Below are 15,125 nucleotides of genomic sequence, written 5' to 3'. Positions count from 1 at the left end.
AACATTGCAGTGCCAAATCACATGCCCATCCCTTCATTGGCGCTAAAGTAAAGTACAGATTCTTTAATCTAGAATTTGGGTGTGTCCATATTCTGGCTACAGACAGCCTTTTCTGCCTTATTTTCTTTTCTCTCATCATCACTTGAGTGAGCCCGACAATTTGGGCTACTTCACAGTAATAATAAGGAGCAGCCCCTCCAGTTCTCACCATTTGGACGGGTGCTGCAGGGCAGCTTAGCCCTCATAGCAGGCGTGGGGTGATGGGTTTTCTCATGTTATCAAAATGGAAATGAATTCTGAACAGGGTGAGCTGCACACCTGCTGAAGCATCTTGCCTCCTGCCACCAGGGCTCACAGTCTTCTGGTCCTGTGTGTCACTCTCTGAGCTCTTAGCTGTGCAGTAGAACCAGGGTCAGAACTCTGCATCTCATCATGGTTAACAGCCCCCCAGCACAAGTCATTTCTTTCTGTCTGTATTCCTAACACTGTATCTTCTGACCTGTATTCCAAATTGTGTACATGATTTTGTTTTTCCTGTGGAGGTGACTTTTTATTTTCTAAAGAAGAATCAGTGCAACATGGGCCTTGCTTGACTTTGACACCCATGTTTTCTGGGCCTCCATTTGCTCTCAGCTGGGTGGTCTGTTGGATGCTCTCAAGGGACTGTTCGGGGAGGCAGGTGAGGTTGTGCCTCTGCAGGGCTTGGCGCAGTGCTGCCCTCCATTGAAAGCTTCGGTCTTTGTCCTGTGGTCCTTGAACCTCCAGGCAGAGTTTTTTGTGCTGCTTTGTTGTTTCTGTAGCCTCCACATTAACACACACAGATATTGTTTGAATGAATGAATGAATGAAATATGTTTCTTTACAGGGACTCTTCCATCGTGTTTTACGTGGAGAAATTTCTTTGGCAAAACTTGTGAGAATGAAGCCAGAAGAACTTGGATCTAAGGAAATTTCCCTGTGGCCAGAGAAACTGATGAAATCTGTGAGTACTGACTTACGATGGCTGCTTCAGATACTTAACTTTACCAGAAGTCAAATAATACACTGTTTGCAGGAGTGATATGCTTTCCTCCTGGAAAACAAGGTGGAGGGCTTGATTTTTGTCTTTTTTTATTTTAGGTGATAGAATCCAGAGCTAAATTGTGTAATGAAAGCAAAAAGACTGACATTAAAAACAGGAAACCATTGCCTATATAAAAGATTCTACACCTGTGTCAGACTTAGGTGTGAGCATTTGGTATTTTCAGGGTTCGGAAAAGATAGAGTAAAATTTCTCCATTCCAAATGTTTTCAGGTGTCCTAAAGTATTGGTCAGGAAGGACACAGAACTTATAACAAATATATATAATTTCATTACTTCTCAAGTACTTGTATCCAGTGATCCTTTTTTTTCTTCTAGTGGTTCTTAATCACATCAACCTTTTTTCATGTGTGCTGTTAATTTGGAAGTGGCATTGGAAAATAAATTACCTACCTTTCTTTTTTCTTTGAGGAACAGCAAGAATCAGTACAAGCTGTCCCTGAAAAAAGCCCCCAGCCCCTTTTGGACGTCCGTAGCAGTTTGTTGAAAGATACAACAAGCCACCACGAGGCGCATCTTTTTAATCTAAATTGTAAAATCTGTACAGGTGAGCATAATTTTGGGATAATGTTAAACTGGATTTTGTTTAAAATCACCAATCCTTGTAAAGGTGAGTTTAAACCAAAAAAAAAAAAAAAGTCTAGAATGGATCCCTGGAGTTTATGAAGTTAGCTCCTCTCTTTACATTGTTGCTTTTGGGTTCTCGTAAGCAATTACCTGCTCATGAGCACGCTGTGCTCTTGGATGTGTCAGATTTCTCACCATGTCTTTCCTCATCTACCTCAGGTCAGATTTCCTCATCAGAAGATGAGCCACCTCTGAAAAGACAGAAATTGTTGGCTTCTGCTAAGAAAGAAGACTTAAAATCCAAGTGTATCAACTCTCCATCTGATCCAGTTCCTAACTCAGCTGATGAAGGAACACCAGGAACTCTGTGCAGAAATGCTTCTGAACCAGACCTGGAAAGTGCTTCTCATCCAAACCTGGAGAGAAAGTATTTCCCTGGGCCCCCAGGAGATGTCATTACTGAGCTCTCCCCAGTGGAAGACCGTGGGAATGCGGTGGTCACCACTGTCATTATGTCAAGCTGGGACTCCAGGACTGCTCCAAGTGGATCGTGCACAGTCACAGCCTCCACAGCAGCCCAGCCAGACAGTGCCCACGTGGTAGAAACCAAACAAGACACACCGATGCCTGCTTTGACTTCTTTGGCGGTGCCCAGGTTCATACTGGCTACGCCGTCCTCATCCCCTGACCCAGGACACTTGTCAGTTCCATCACAGAATATCAGGTGTGTATTTCAGATATAGTCTGAAAGAGCCAATGAAGTTTTCTTTTAAACTAATGAACGGAAAGACAATTGGTGATTTCAACTCTGAATTTTACTCAGAAATACAATTCAGGTTATTTTTTTTTTGACCAAAATGTCTATTTATATCATTATGATTAAAGCATTTAATTGGCAAAAATAAGCTACTAAAACTTGTAGGAATTTACTTTTACTTTTAAGCACATGGTCTTCATTCTTTTGAAATTCTGATTGTCCACAGAGAGATTTCCTTATTTTTCCTGGTTTTGTTTTACAGTGTCTCTGAGTCACATTCCTCTGCAGAAGGAGATACGACCCACTTTTTATCTCAACTCCGCACCATTTGGAAAGGATTTATTAACATGAAAAGTGTAGCAAAATCTGTCACTAAGGCATATCCTGTCTCTGGGTGTTTTGATTATCTCAGTGAGGTTAGTACCAAAAGTGTATGTGTGTGTGCTTGTGTGTGTGTGTCTTTCACAGGAGTTCCTCTACTACAGGCAGACATGTGACACTCTTACGCTGGCTGCCTGGTTACTTAAGTACGTCTGAAAGCAAGATAATGGTTGCCGCAGTGGGCCAGCAGGTTTGCACAGAGCAGAAATTTGAGCAGTGGGGCAGCCCAGTGATCTGTTTAGCAGTGATCTGTTTTGCAAGGGCATTTACCACACGTGTTTGCCCAGCCACCAGCATGGCCAGGCGTCTGTAACCTGCATAGTGTGGGTGGCAGGTGTAACCCCCTGACAGGTCTTTTATTTTTCAAAGTTAACAAAGATGGCACTAGAATTATGACCTTAGGAAGGAGTGGCAAGTCAGTTATCCTCACCAGGATAACTGAATCATTACTGTATGTGTGTGTGTGTGTTCACAAAAGATAACGTAAAAAGGTTGGGCAGCAGTTTCTAAACAATGCTGTTTGTCAGAAAGTTATTATACCACCTTTGGGTTTGGGAGCTCGTAATCCTGGATGGTAGTTCACCAGTCAGTATTTAATACGGTTATCACCATTTTCCTTGGAATTGTTGTTTTCTTGAATTTTGGGTAGTTTGGTGCCTTCATATTACTACATTAGTCTCTTTTTGAACACTAGAGTTTCACAGGTGATTTACTCAAAGTACTTTTTATTTAGGACTTGCCCAACACAATTCACATCGGTGGGAGGATCGCACCGAAGATGGTTTGGGATTATGTTGGTGAACTCAAGTCTTCTGTGTCTAAGGTATCCGCTTATAGTATGGTCTCTGCAACAATGGAACATAGAGCTTATTTAAACATCTTTTTTAACCTGTCATTTTGATTGTTAACACTTGAAATGTCAGCCTGTAACTTACTAGATACTTTCAGGTGAATGTTAAAATAAGTTTATATAGTTACATTCCTATGTGGCGGTGTGTTTGAGAAATACAATGATAGAAATTTCTTTTCTTGTTTATTGTAATCATGTATATATGATTACATTTTAGTAAAAAAATGTATAAACTTTATTTCCTCATTTTTATTTTTATTTTTTTATGATTGAAGGAGTAGAATGGGAATTTGGAGGTGATCTGGCAAAGGGCACTCAGCCTGGGCTCTTGAATGGGTTTTGGTTTTCTGGGAACCCCTGAGATTTAGCTACAGCTGCGTGTGTCTGTGTGTACAGTTTTCCATCAGATTCCCAAAAGGGTTTAGACCCTGTGCCTAGTTTAACCCTCCCATGTGGAGACACACAGGGAATGGCTGCAGATCGTGCAGCTGCTCACCGTGCCCACAGCCGCTGTGCATGCGGGAAAGCTTACACGTTGCTCCAGACGCAGGTAAGCCTACACCTTACATGGCCTGTGCCTCTCACAGGAGAGCTCTCTGAAATTGAGGCTGTGAGTAGAAGTCATTTTAAAGGGTCTCCTGCTGAAAGCAAGACTTGAGTCAAGCATTCGGATGCTTGATTGTGAATTTCTTTTACTACTTCATTATTTCATTATTTCAAATGTTGGACAATAGGGCTGTGAAAGTCAAAATCAGTTGCTAAAATCTCCCATTTCAGGCTGTACCTTTGAGGTGTGGGTAAAAATTTTAAAGCAGATGCTTTCCTCGCATGGCCACAGGTGAAGGCTTTCCCCTGTCCTCTGTTTGCATTGTAGGAGCTCTGTCTGATCCGCTTTCACCCCCTGACAGAGGAAGAAGAGGTTGCCTACGTTTCTCTCTACTCCTACTTGAGCAGTCGTGGCCGTTTTGGTGTTGTACCTAATAAGACCAGGCACATCAAGAACCTCTACCTCATCCCACTGGGTGCTAAGGACCCTATTCCATCCGCACTCTTGCCCTTTGAGGGACCAGGTAAGCACCAACTTTCTGGGTGGCAATTACGAGCATGTGATACCCACACATATTCTCCCCTGACATGGAGTCCTGCTGAGTTGGAATCCTGTACGGACCCCTCCACTTCCTGGGCTTGTGTCGGGGGCTGGATTCCATCACCCCCAGCATGGCCCATGCACCGACTAGAGCCCACTCTTAACACCTGGCATGGGCTTGGCTTGTGCCAACTTTCTGGAATTAAATGCCCATAGAGGTATTGATTGGTATCAGTATGTACCCCTTGTCCTTGGTTTCTTTTCCCATACATGTGACTTAATTTCAACCACTGAATCTGAGGCTAGACCTTCCACCATGAACTCAAGGGACACAGACATGGAGCTAAAAAGTCTTCATATATACTGTATATGCTGGTGTTTTGGAGGGCATCAGGTGGGGGTGTCGCTTCTGTGGAAGTGGAAGATGGCACATTTTAACTGCAGCTGGTCTTTCAATATCTCACGTACCTACTTGCTTATTTTCACACACTTTATGGATAGTAAACCTCACAGCAGCCCTCACATGGGAGGTGGGTAAGTAGCATCCTGTGCCCAGCTGGTGCCCGGCCTCCCACGGGGCTGCCTCCTCCCTGCTGCAGCTGGCATGGCCTCTGCTTCTGTGCTTTCTTGGGACACACACCACTCTCCAGGTTAACACTCATGACACAGGAGCTGTCAAAATGGGGTGAGCCCAGAGAGTTACCTCCGGGAAACCTGGTCCTCTCTTGCTCCTCCCCTAGATGTGGGGCACAGTTGGGGGTGCTCATGTGGCCTTTTGCCCTGATTTGTTTGGTATTGTCATGCTGGACACATCTGTCTGACAACAGTGTAGAGCACCATTAAATTTGAGACAAGTCCCTTCATCTCAGTAAACATTGCTTCTAAGGTCCCAGATAGACAAGTGAATTTTATTGTTTCTTCCATGAATATAAGTTATTTCCAAGGTGCTAGTTATATTTCAAATATTCATGCAACCATAACATAACAAATATGTGAGTCAAGTGATAAGACTTGACTATCTCAAGATAGGAGTATGCATTTTGGGATAGGCCTATTTAAATTTAAAATCTTTGGGAAGATTGCTGGGGATGTTCAAAACCGTGGAGCTTCACTAGATCATTTCCCAGTGTGTGCAGATGAGATGGGCGAGAGTTGAAAGTATCTAAAAAACCAGCTGCTTATTAGATGCCAATCTCTAGACAGCTTGCTGTTTTCAGGACAAACATAAATATTGAGTAACCTCACCTATGATGAATATGACAACAAAGGTCAAAGCCAGCTTGCCAGGGCTGGGATATACTAATTGTTTTTATCAATAAGAATATTAGGCTATTAAAAGATAGTCGGAGTGAAGCACTTTACAAAGCTCGGGGACCATGTCTTCCTGAGTTTAACACAATGGCTTGCCTGGGCAAATCACATGCAGTTGATTCATGCAAGAAACTTGATTTGTGCAAGAGCCCTGATGTTGGCCCTTTAGAAGTTGAGCCTTTCTCTGAGTGACGTAGTCCCTGGTGACTTCCCCATGCAAAGACCCCCCAGTCCTTGCCACCCGGTGCCCCACCTTCACCCCGGCCAAGCCCACTCCTACTTCTGCTCCTGAGACCAAGTTTGTAGGGAGAGAGCCTGGCTTACAGAGCTGCCCCACAGACAGAACTTCAGCTGTGACTCAGTAGGTCCGAATGTGCTCAGCAGTTAAACCTGTGCTGAAGCTCTGGGACCATCTGCAGCGGAGATACTTGGTCCACAAAGGCCATGATAGCTGATTTAACAATTGACCAAACCCCAAAACTGTGTTCAAATTAGCTATAAAGTATTCAGTAAATAGCTATTTTGGTGGAAGAAGTACTATTTGAAGATAAAATGCCCATAATGAATGCTAATTAGGAAATTAACTTGATAAGTTGCTCTTCGCATTGGCCAAGCAGGAAATTTTGGAAGTGTGCTCTTCAGTGTGGTGGCCAGACGCCACATGCTATCCCCTCCTTTGCCTTTTCTTTTGCTGACACACTGCTGTTACCAGATGGGGCAGGGAGAGGATGTTTTGACAGAAAGTTCTCATGAGAGGAGGGTGGCGTGGTACTAGGATATGTTGTGATCACAGCTCACCCAGGGGTGCCTTCAACACGAGTCTCTTACACAGCAGCCTGTGAAGCAGGAGGCTTTAGGACACCCTTAAGGAGAGAGGGGAGCAGAGCGGCATCAGTCTGCAGAGGCCGGGTTGCCCCAGCTCAACCTGGTGTCCTCCTCCTAAGTGGCGGGCAGGACATCCACCTGCACTTGTGTGCTCAGCTGTCGGTAATCAATTCCGTACTGAATTTTGGAAGACTCACAGCAAACGTATTTAGAACTATGAAAACAACACTGTGAAGTGATGTGTGATCATCTCTAAATCACAAAAAGAACAGGACAATCTTAGCAGTGCTTTAAATTGTAAGAAAAAAGTGTGATTACCTCTTGTATATCATGTAATGTTATCTGTAAATTGAATTTATACAGGTTGACTGATTGTATCCTTATGCTATTGAAACAAATATTCTGTCCTTCGTGAATCATTTTTCTGTAAGTTACTGTTTGTGACTTGGCTGTTTAGTTAGTTCCCCTTTGGGAATTCTTGATGGAGTGTGAGTGTGCGGGTGGGGGATCATTATGGGAACGTTAGCATTCCTGATGTAAGTTGTCACAACTTAGGATCTTTGGGGTAACCGTTTCTTAACAAATACCTATTCTGTAAACTGATGCTGTACCCCAAAGCTCCCAGTCTGTCTCCGTGTGACTGTCCTTCCCCACCAGTGTGCTGAATGCCTCAGCGCTTTACTTAAGCACAAGCCCTGTGTTTACAAAGACTCAAACATTAGCTAGTTTTTGATAAATTAATGCTCATTGAATTTTTTTCTAAGCCTAAAACATCTACTTTAGCTATTTCAGTCAGCATTATTATTTCATTCATTGTAATTCTGGTACCAGAAACTAATGAATATACCGAATGGTTTTTGTGCTTTATTGATCATTATAATCCTATTGGTCATTGTGTTGCAACTCATAAGTGAACGAGAAAAGGGGCTGTTACCTTCTGGATATGTCAGAAGAGGCATCATAAGAGCGTATCTGTCATGCGTTCGTTTAAAAGACATGCTGGTCCACATGCACTTTTGATTCCTGCAGGTTAACAATGTTAGTCATTGCTGTAGTGCCCTTCCTGCCACCTGCACCATGCTATTGCTTTAGCATTGTGTGTAATTTTTTATAAAATATGTAACAAGTTCTGACAATTGGGGTGAGTTTATTCGTGAATTGGGCCCTTGGTTCTGTAGTTGGTGGCTGGGGGGCTAATCCCTCCCTTTCAGCTGCCGCCATCAGGACTGGGTAGGACACTGGGTAGGACTGGTGGTGACTTCGTGGGATGGGAACCATTTGGTCTTTGGCAATTAGCTTATCAAACACTTGGCTTTATTTTGCCACATAATTTCTCGGTGAAAGCCCTTAACAAAATTTACCTCTGAAAGATCAAAACTGGATTTAGATTCTAAAATTCACACAATATTTTGTTTTTCAGGTCTTGAGTCACCACGTCCAAATATAACCCTTGGGTTAGTAATCTGTCATAAAATAAAACGTCCTTCAAGTGCTGGAGAATTAGACAAAATTGAGAATAAACGGCCTCGACTTCAATAGGAAGAAGTGGAAGGTTCCATCTACCCCAAGATAACTGCAGCCCCGCGGTCTGAGAAGCCCTCCAAGTGTCCCCTGTACCCTGCAGGCACTGCTGTTGGCTCCGCACCCACAGGGTCCCCTCCACTTCCACCCTGTCTTCCAGAACCATCAGAGTTTAAAATACAGTCATCCATCAAGCCAGAATCTGCCCAGATTGTCACAGCCTCAACTAAGCGAGCAGCAGTCACTACAGCAAATTCCTCTGTTGTGTCACTGCTGGAACCCATCTTGCAAATTCTCTTCGGAAAGAAGAAATCATTTGAGCCCCCTGCCAAGGAGTCTGTCGGAGCTCTTCCTTCCTTCCACCAGGACTCCAACACCAAGGCAGACGACGGGGTGTCCGCAGCTCCTTGGCCAGATCCGACTGTTCAGCAGTTTGGTCAGTTCTCAAAGGCTCAGGCTCCAGAGGAAGAGGAGGAGGATCAGCCGCACAGCCCTGAAGAAGAGCAGAACCTGGAGAGAGCCTTGGATGCACAGCTCGCCGAGCGAGGGAAAATAGTGATTATTAGTTAAAAAACTACAAACTAAATAGAAAACTTTTCACTGTGAAGTACAAGATATGCCTGTTGTATTTTTCAAGTCCTTCTGAAGTGTGAAATAAGAGAAAACCTGGCTAATTTATTTGACTGTACAAATACATGTTGATAATTTTTATATTTTCATGAACTTTTTCAGATGCAAAATTAGAGAATTTCATATGTTCTTTTGGAGTCTATTGCATTACACATCACTACAGATTTTCACTTTATAGCACAAATTTTCAAGGAAATATGGAGAACATGTCTATTTGGGGTGTTTGTGTTATAAACCAAGTGTCGCTATGTTAAATTACCTTAAAGCAGGGGTCATTTCCAATATTTAATATGTTGTGAAGGTTTTTTTTTTTTCTAATTTAAATATACAAAAGTAAAAATGAAGTTTGTTTCTTTAGGTTTTGTTGATAGAAATTTCTGTAAATTGTATTTATATTGCAGAGTATTTTATCACTGTATATTGGGCTGTCAGGTTCTGTTATTTGAAGTAGAATAAATATCTACAAAGAGTTTTGTCTCCTGTGTCTTCACTCAGCCTTTTTGTCCTAACACTGGGCAGTCAGAGGTTGGACAAGGGCACCTGGACCCCCAGCTTCTGTTGCCCTCGGCCCCTTCCTGAACTTGGGGGATGAGCCTAGTTCATGGCTGGCCACCCGGGTTCCCACATTCTTCATCACTCTGCAGGTGTCACACACCCCTGCTGGGGGCCACCAAGGAGCCTCCCTCCCAGGGAACCACAGAGCAGGGTGAAAAGGACATGAAGTCAGGGTGTAACAGTGAGGAGGTGCAGGGAGGGGCTGAGCATGTGGCTCCTGGGTAGGTTGCCCCCTAATCCCAGCTCATTGGGGTTCAAAGGAGCATCCAGCTGCCATTCAGGCTTCTTAGGAAGTGACTGGTTGGGCAGAGTTGGTAGCCCAGACTTAGTACTTGCAGGTGAAGGGGAGATGGTGTGTGGCCACAACTAGAAGGAGCATGTGTGTGTGGGTCTGGCCCACCTTCCACATGACAGATCGATGTGGTCACCCTTGGGCCAGCACTTAGCTTCTCAGCAATTGTCTATGTCCACAACTCAGCCGTGAGCATAGACACCAAGGGAACATTCCTGAACAAAGCGTTGACCAGCCCAGACAGGACAGGCCTTGTGTGACAGAGTGTTCAGTGGGGCTGGTGTCTCGTTTCCCAGACAAGCTCAGGCAGACCTGAGGCAAGTGTAACAAGGGAGGGGACTTCATAAGGGGACCCCTCTGACCACCTGTGCTAGCCACACAGCCCCCACTCCCTTCAGACTGCTGTCACAGCCATTGGCACTGCCTCCACAATGGCCCCATCACCTCAAGGGCCTTGTCAAGCTGAGTGGTGGCATGTGTGCAGGTGTCCCTCATGGAAGACTGCTCTGAAGCGAGATCCTGGTAGCTGACAGTGAGGAAAGTGGAGTTGGTTTGTCAGGTCCCCTCGCCTCATATCCGGCTGGGTGTGACTAGGCACATCCTTTGTAAACAAGTGATGTAAGAGTAGAGTTAGTGCGCACGCACCCGGGCACCCCTTGGCTCATTGCCGCTGTTGTGTACTTCAGTATGGAAGGCAGCGGCTCTGAACTGCTGGTCAGTGGAGCTCGTTTCTGAAGAATAAAGCATGTCCACTTTGCCAGCAGCTGTTCGGTTTTTCTTTCCCTTACCTGACTCAGAACCTGCACAGGACGAGGCAGAGGGGCCTGCGATCCAGCCCAACAGTGACACTGCCAGAGAGTGGAAGTTCCAATTCCACTACACAGACATTAAGGTGTGCCTGGCACAGCCCCTGGCTCCACACTTTGTGGCCTGCAGGTTGCCATCAGGGTGGCCTCCCAGATGCCTGGGAAAATATGCCCCCACTTGAAAGCCCTCGGGCCTTGCAGGCCTCGGATGTTGTCTGGTCTCATTCTCGTTCACCCCAAAGCCCTGTTGAAACCCTCCTGCTGCATCAGGCAGCTCTGCCATGCTCCTTCCACTGCTCAAGCATCTGTCCACCCCGACATCCCCTCCAGGACCAGCTCTAATGGCTCCAGCCCGTAGTACCATTTGGCCGACATCACCCACAACACTTGTGCACTGTGCCATGCATGGCTCTCTGGAAACCTGACAGGTGAGCAGTCCAGCCCCAGCCTGTTCCTAGACAAGGGCACAGCCATGTCCACCTCACAGGGCAGAGAAATACCCGGGCCAGAGATCCTGGGCTGCCAGTGCACAGGGACCACTTGGGTGTGGCTCCTAGTCCTGGCACATCTGTTGAGGCAGGTGTCAGAAAGTGGAAAGAGCCATCTCTCTAGAAAACTCAAAGGTGTTGGTGCCTCCAGTGGAGGGTAACACCCAAAGGGAGTGGGTAACCCCTGCCCCTCCGTGCCACACCAGGCCCTTGGCCCCACTGAACTCCATGGCATCAGCAACGGTGGCAGCAGTGGGGCCCTTAGCTGTGGCTGTGCCCTGGGAGGGACCTGAACAGGAGGGTTGAAAAGGAAAGGCAAGAACCACGTGGGTTCAAGCACAGACAGGACCTCATGCACTCAGTGGCAGGGCAGGGCCAGGGCACTCGACTGGTAGCCACCGGGTCCTGCACCTGCTTCCTGCAGGACACTCAGCAAAAGAGAGGAAGTCAAACCAAAGTCACCCATAATTTTATACCCAGCACTGACTGCTGTTGACATTTTGGAATATTTCCTTAACCTTCTTTTCCTCTCTCTCATATTTTGTTTAACATCCCATTTCCTAGTCCTATAAAGCTATTGAATAATATTTTTAAAAAATATTTAAACACTGCATATTAAAGACTTAAACATTAAATTCAATATTGAACAAAGTTAATTTTTCCAAATATTTATATATCAGTTACGAACATATTTAATCAAGTACTCCTAAGGACTTAATTAAAATCACATCCATAATGAAGGTTTATCAGATGCTCTTAGGTACTTACATCTTTAAGAGCAAACAAAACACAAATCCCAGTGGTGACAAGACACGCATCATGTGGTGTCCACACTGCTGGTGCCACAGACACACGCCCGTCCCTTCCTCCTCCTTCCTCTTCCTTGTGTCAGCCTGTGGTCAAGGAGGAGAATGTGACAGGACCAGACAGATGACAGCCAGTGAGGGGGACAGTGGGAGACAGAGACAGAGAGATGGGGTGAGACAGAGACAGGGAGAGACTGAGACACAGAGTCACAGAGACAGATAGAGATACAGAGATAGGGAGACAGAGAGAGATGGGGAGAAACTGAGACACAGGGACAGAGACAGGGTGAGACAGGGAAAGACAAGGAGGGACAGAAAGAGGGACAGAAAGATTGAGACAGTGAGAGAGAGGGATCGATATGGGTAGACAGGAAGAAAGTGAGGGACAGAGGGACAGACAGGGAGAGAAAGAGCAAGAGAGTGAGAGACAGAGACAGAAAGAGATAGGGAGACAGCAGGAAATACAGAGACAGGGAGAGGTAGATGGGGACAGAGACACGGAGAGATAGCGAGACAGAGTCAGAGAGAGATAGAAATAGGGAGAGACAGAGACAGACGGAAGCTGGAGAAAGAGGCTCTTTCAAAGAATCATCACTTACTTGATCAGAAAACCACAAGCAAACCTCTGTGAGAAGCGCTCCAGGTGGAAGAATCTGAAACTGGAATTGGCGAATTCATTAAGTTTGAGTCAAAACCTCTGGGGTGCCCAGTCTTGGACGTTTCCACAAATTAAGGAGTTTTACCTCCAGAAACACGACCAGGCTCTCACGTAGAAGATCACAAAATGATTGCTTTCAGCTTCCAGCAGGAGGGGAAAGTAGGCATTTAAAATACGCCCATTGAATTCTGTCCTCCTTAACAGGTGCTGCCTTCAAAGGAAACGATTTCTTAAGAGCCTAATAACCAACGAGATTTTACCGGGGCCAAACCTCCTGGGGCAGGGGAAATGCCCAACTCCATCCCTCTCGAAGCTTCCAGTCCCAAGAAGGGGATAAGGACTGAGAAGCAGTTATAAATGTCATAAGCCAAAGAGACAGAGTCTTCCTAACCACTGGAACTGCCAGTGACCTCTCGGATGGAGCACCCCTTCTACACTTCACCGTGGTGGGAGGGGGACTAGCTGCTTTCTGAAATGTGAAGTTCCTCGGAACTGTACCATGAGGTAGAAATTGAGGCAAGAAGAGATCCGCTAACTGATTCAGGATGGACAACGTTCTGAACGTGACTTAGCTGTCCTGCCTCATTGCCCCCACTCTTCCTAGGCACCCCCATGCTTCAGGGCATGTCAGGGTGCCCCTCGTCCCCAACACGTCATGATCCTCTACACCTCTGATGCTTCTTGTTCAGTCTGCTCCCTCGGCCTGAATGCTCTCCTTTGCCCCTTTTCTTTCTTATTTTTTAAGCAAATTTAAATTTTATGTGTTGTTTCAGTACATGCATACAGTGTTTAATGATCCAGTCAGGGTAGTTAGCATAGCCATCATCCAAACATTTATCATTTCTTTCTGATGGTGGCAGTCAAGATCCTCCGTGCTGGCTACCTTGAAATGTACAGTACGATATTGTTAGCTATCGTCACCCTGGAGCACCGGAACTTAGTTTTCCTGCCTGACTGTAACTTTGTGCTCATTGACCAATCTCTCCCCCTCCCCCTCCCCAGTACCCTCCCCAGCCTCTGGTGACCACTATTTTCCTCTCTACTTCTATGAGAACAACTTTTTCTACATTTCACATATGAGTGATGTCATGCAGTACTTGCCTTCCTGTGCATGGCACATTTCCTCAACATAACGTCCTCCAAGTTAATTCATGTTGCCTGGAATCCTACAGTATCAATGCTGTGTGTCAGGGACATATTTCTATAGTTTTCTTCAAGGCTCTTTTTTTGGTTTTAATATCAGGCTGATACTAGCCTCCTAAAATGAGTTTAGAAGTATTCTCTGTATTTTTTCTTCTGTTTTGTTTCTTTGGAAGTATTGAAGAAGACTTGGTATTGGGTGACTGTAGTTAACACAAAAGTGTTTTATAGTCGTGAAAAGCCAGAAGAAAGAATTTTGAATGTTCCCATCACACATATTAAACTGGTACCTAAGGTGATGGATACACTAGTCATCCTCACTTGATCATTCCAGTTTCTATACAGATATCCAAATGTCACACTGTCCCCTAGAAGTGTGTACACATTATATGTGAATGAAAAGGATTAAAGGATAATGATAGTTATTAATATTTCTTTGGGTGTAGGTAGAATTGACCCACAAAGTTATCTGGTCCTGAGCGTTTTTTCATAGGAAGATTTGCAGTACTAATTCCATCCCTTCTTTTGTTGTCGGTACAGTCAGGCTTTTTTTTTTTTTTTTTTTCCTATCTCGATTCAGTTCTGGTAGGTTGTGTATGTCAGTAAAAAAGGATTTATTTTTTCTTTGTTATCAAATTTGTTGTCACCTACTTGTTTAAAATTGTCCACTATGATTTTTTGATCATTTTGAAGTCATATTGTTATGTCTCTTTTCAGTTTCTGATATTTTTATTTCTCTTTCTTTGCATAATAGACTAAAGGGTTTGTTGATTTTGTCTTTTCTGATGTTTTGTTTTGTTTATTTGGGAGGGAAACATTTTTTCTTGTTTTTCTACCCTTTATTAAACTCTGTCCTAATCTTATTTTCTGTCTTCTTTTAATTGTGTGCACAGTTTGCTCTTCTTCTGCTTCCTTGAAGTGTATGTAAAGTGACATTGCTTATTTGAGATCCTTTTAAATATAGAGGGTGATGGTTCATAAGATTCCCTCATAATACTGCTTTGTTTGCAGCACAAAGGTTTTAGTATCTTGTGTTTTTATTTTCCTTGATTTGAGATATTTTTCTAATTACTTTTTAATTTTCCCTTTGGCCCAATGGTCATTCAAGTGTGTCTTGATTAGTTGTTCTGTACTAGTAAATTTTCTTATTTACTTAAAGTTATATATTTGTAGTATCATTACAAATGATCATTACAAGTATCATTGTTTGGAAAAGATAATTGGGATTATTTTGAACTTCTCAAATTTTTTAGACATTTTATAAGCTGATACACATACTATTCTGTAAAATGTTTCCTATGTTCTTAGAAAGAAGTTAGATTTTGCTGTTGGGTGGAAATTTGTGGATATTTTTGCTAGGACACTTTGGT

At 44.2% G+C, this 15,125-nt stretch overlaps 1 protein-coding gene across 1 annotated transcript in view; it reads left to right on the top strand.

Annotated features, from left to right (window-relative positions):
• LOC134376775 (death-inducer obliterator 1-like) overlaps nt 1-9,303 on the top strand; it is a 130,137-nt gene extending 120,834 nt beyond the window's left edge. The window contains 7 exon segments of the mRNA XM_063095301.1: nt 866-982; nt 1,493-1,628; nt 1,868-2,372; nt 2,668-2,821; nt 3,520-3,609; nt 4,511-4,706; nt 8,280-9,303. Coding sequence (XP_062951371.1) covers nt 866-982; nt 1,493-1,628; nt 1,868-2,372; nt 2,668-2,821; nt 3,520-3,609; nt 4,511-4,706; nt 8,280-8,950 — 1,869 coding nt within the window. The 3' untranslated portion in view covers nt 8,951-9,303.
• Nucleotides 9,304-15,125: the final 5,822 nt, after the last annotated feature.

This window comes from Cynocephalus volans, chromosome 4 (genome assembly GCF_027409185.1).
Source record: "Cynocephalus volans isolate mCynVol1 chromosome 4, mCynVol1.pri, whole genome shotgun sequence".
In the NCBI taxonomy this organism is placed as follows: domain Eukaryota; kingdom Metazoa; phylum Chordata; class Mammalia; order Dermoptera; family Cynocephalidae; genus Cynocephalus; species Cynocephalus volans.
Note: the sequence above shows the minus strand (reverse complement) of the source record. Positions and strands in the feature narration are given on the sequence as shown.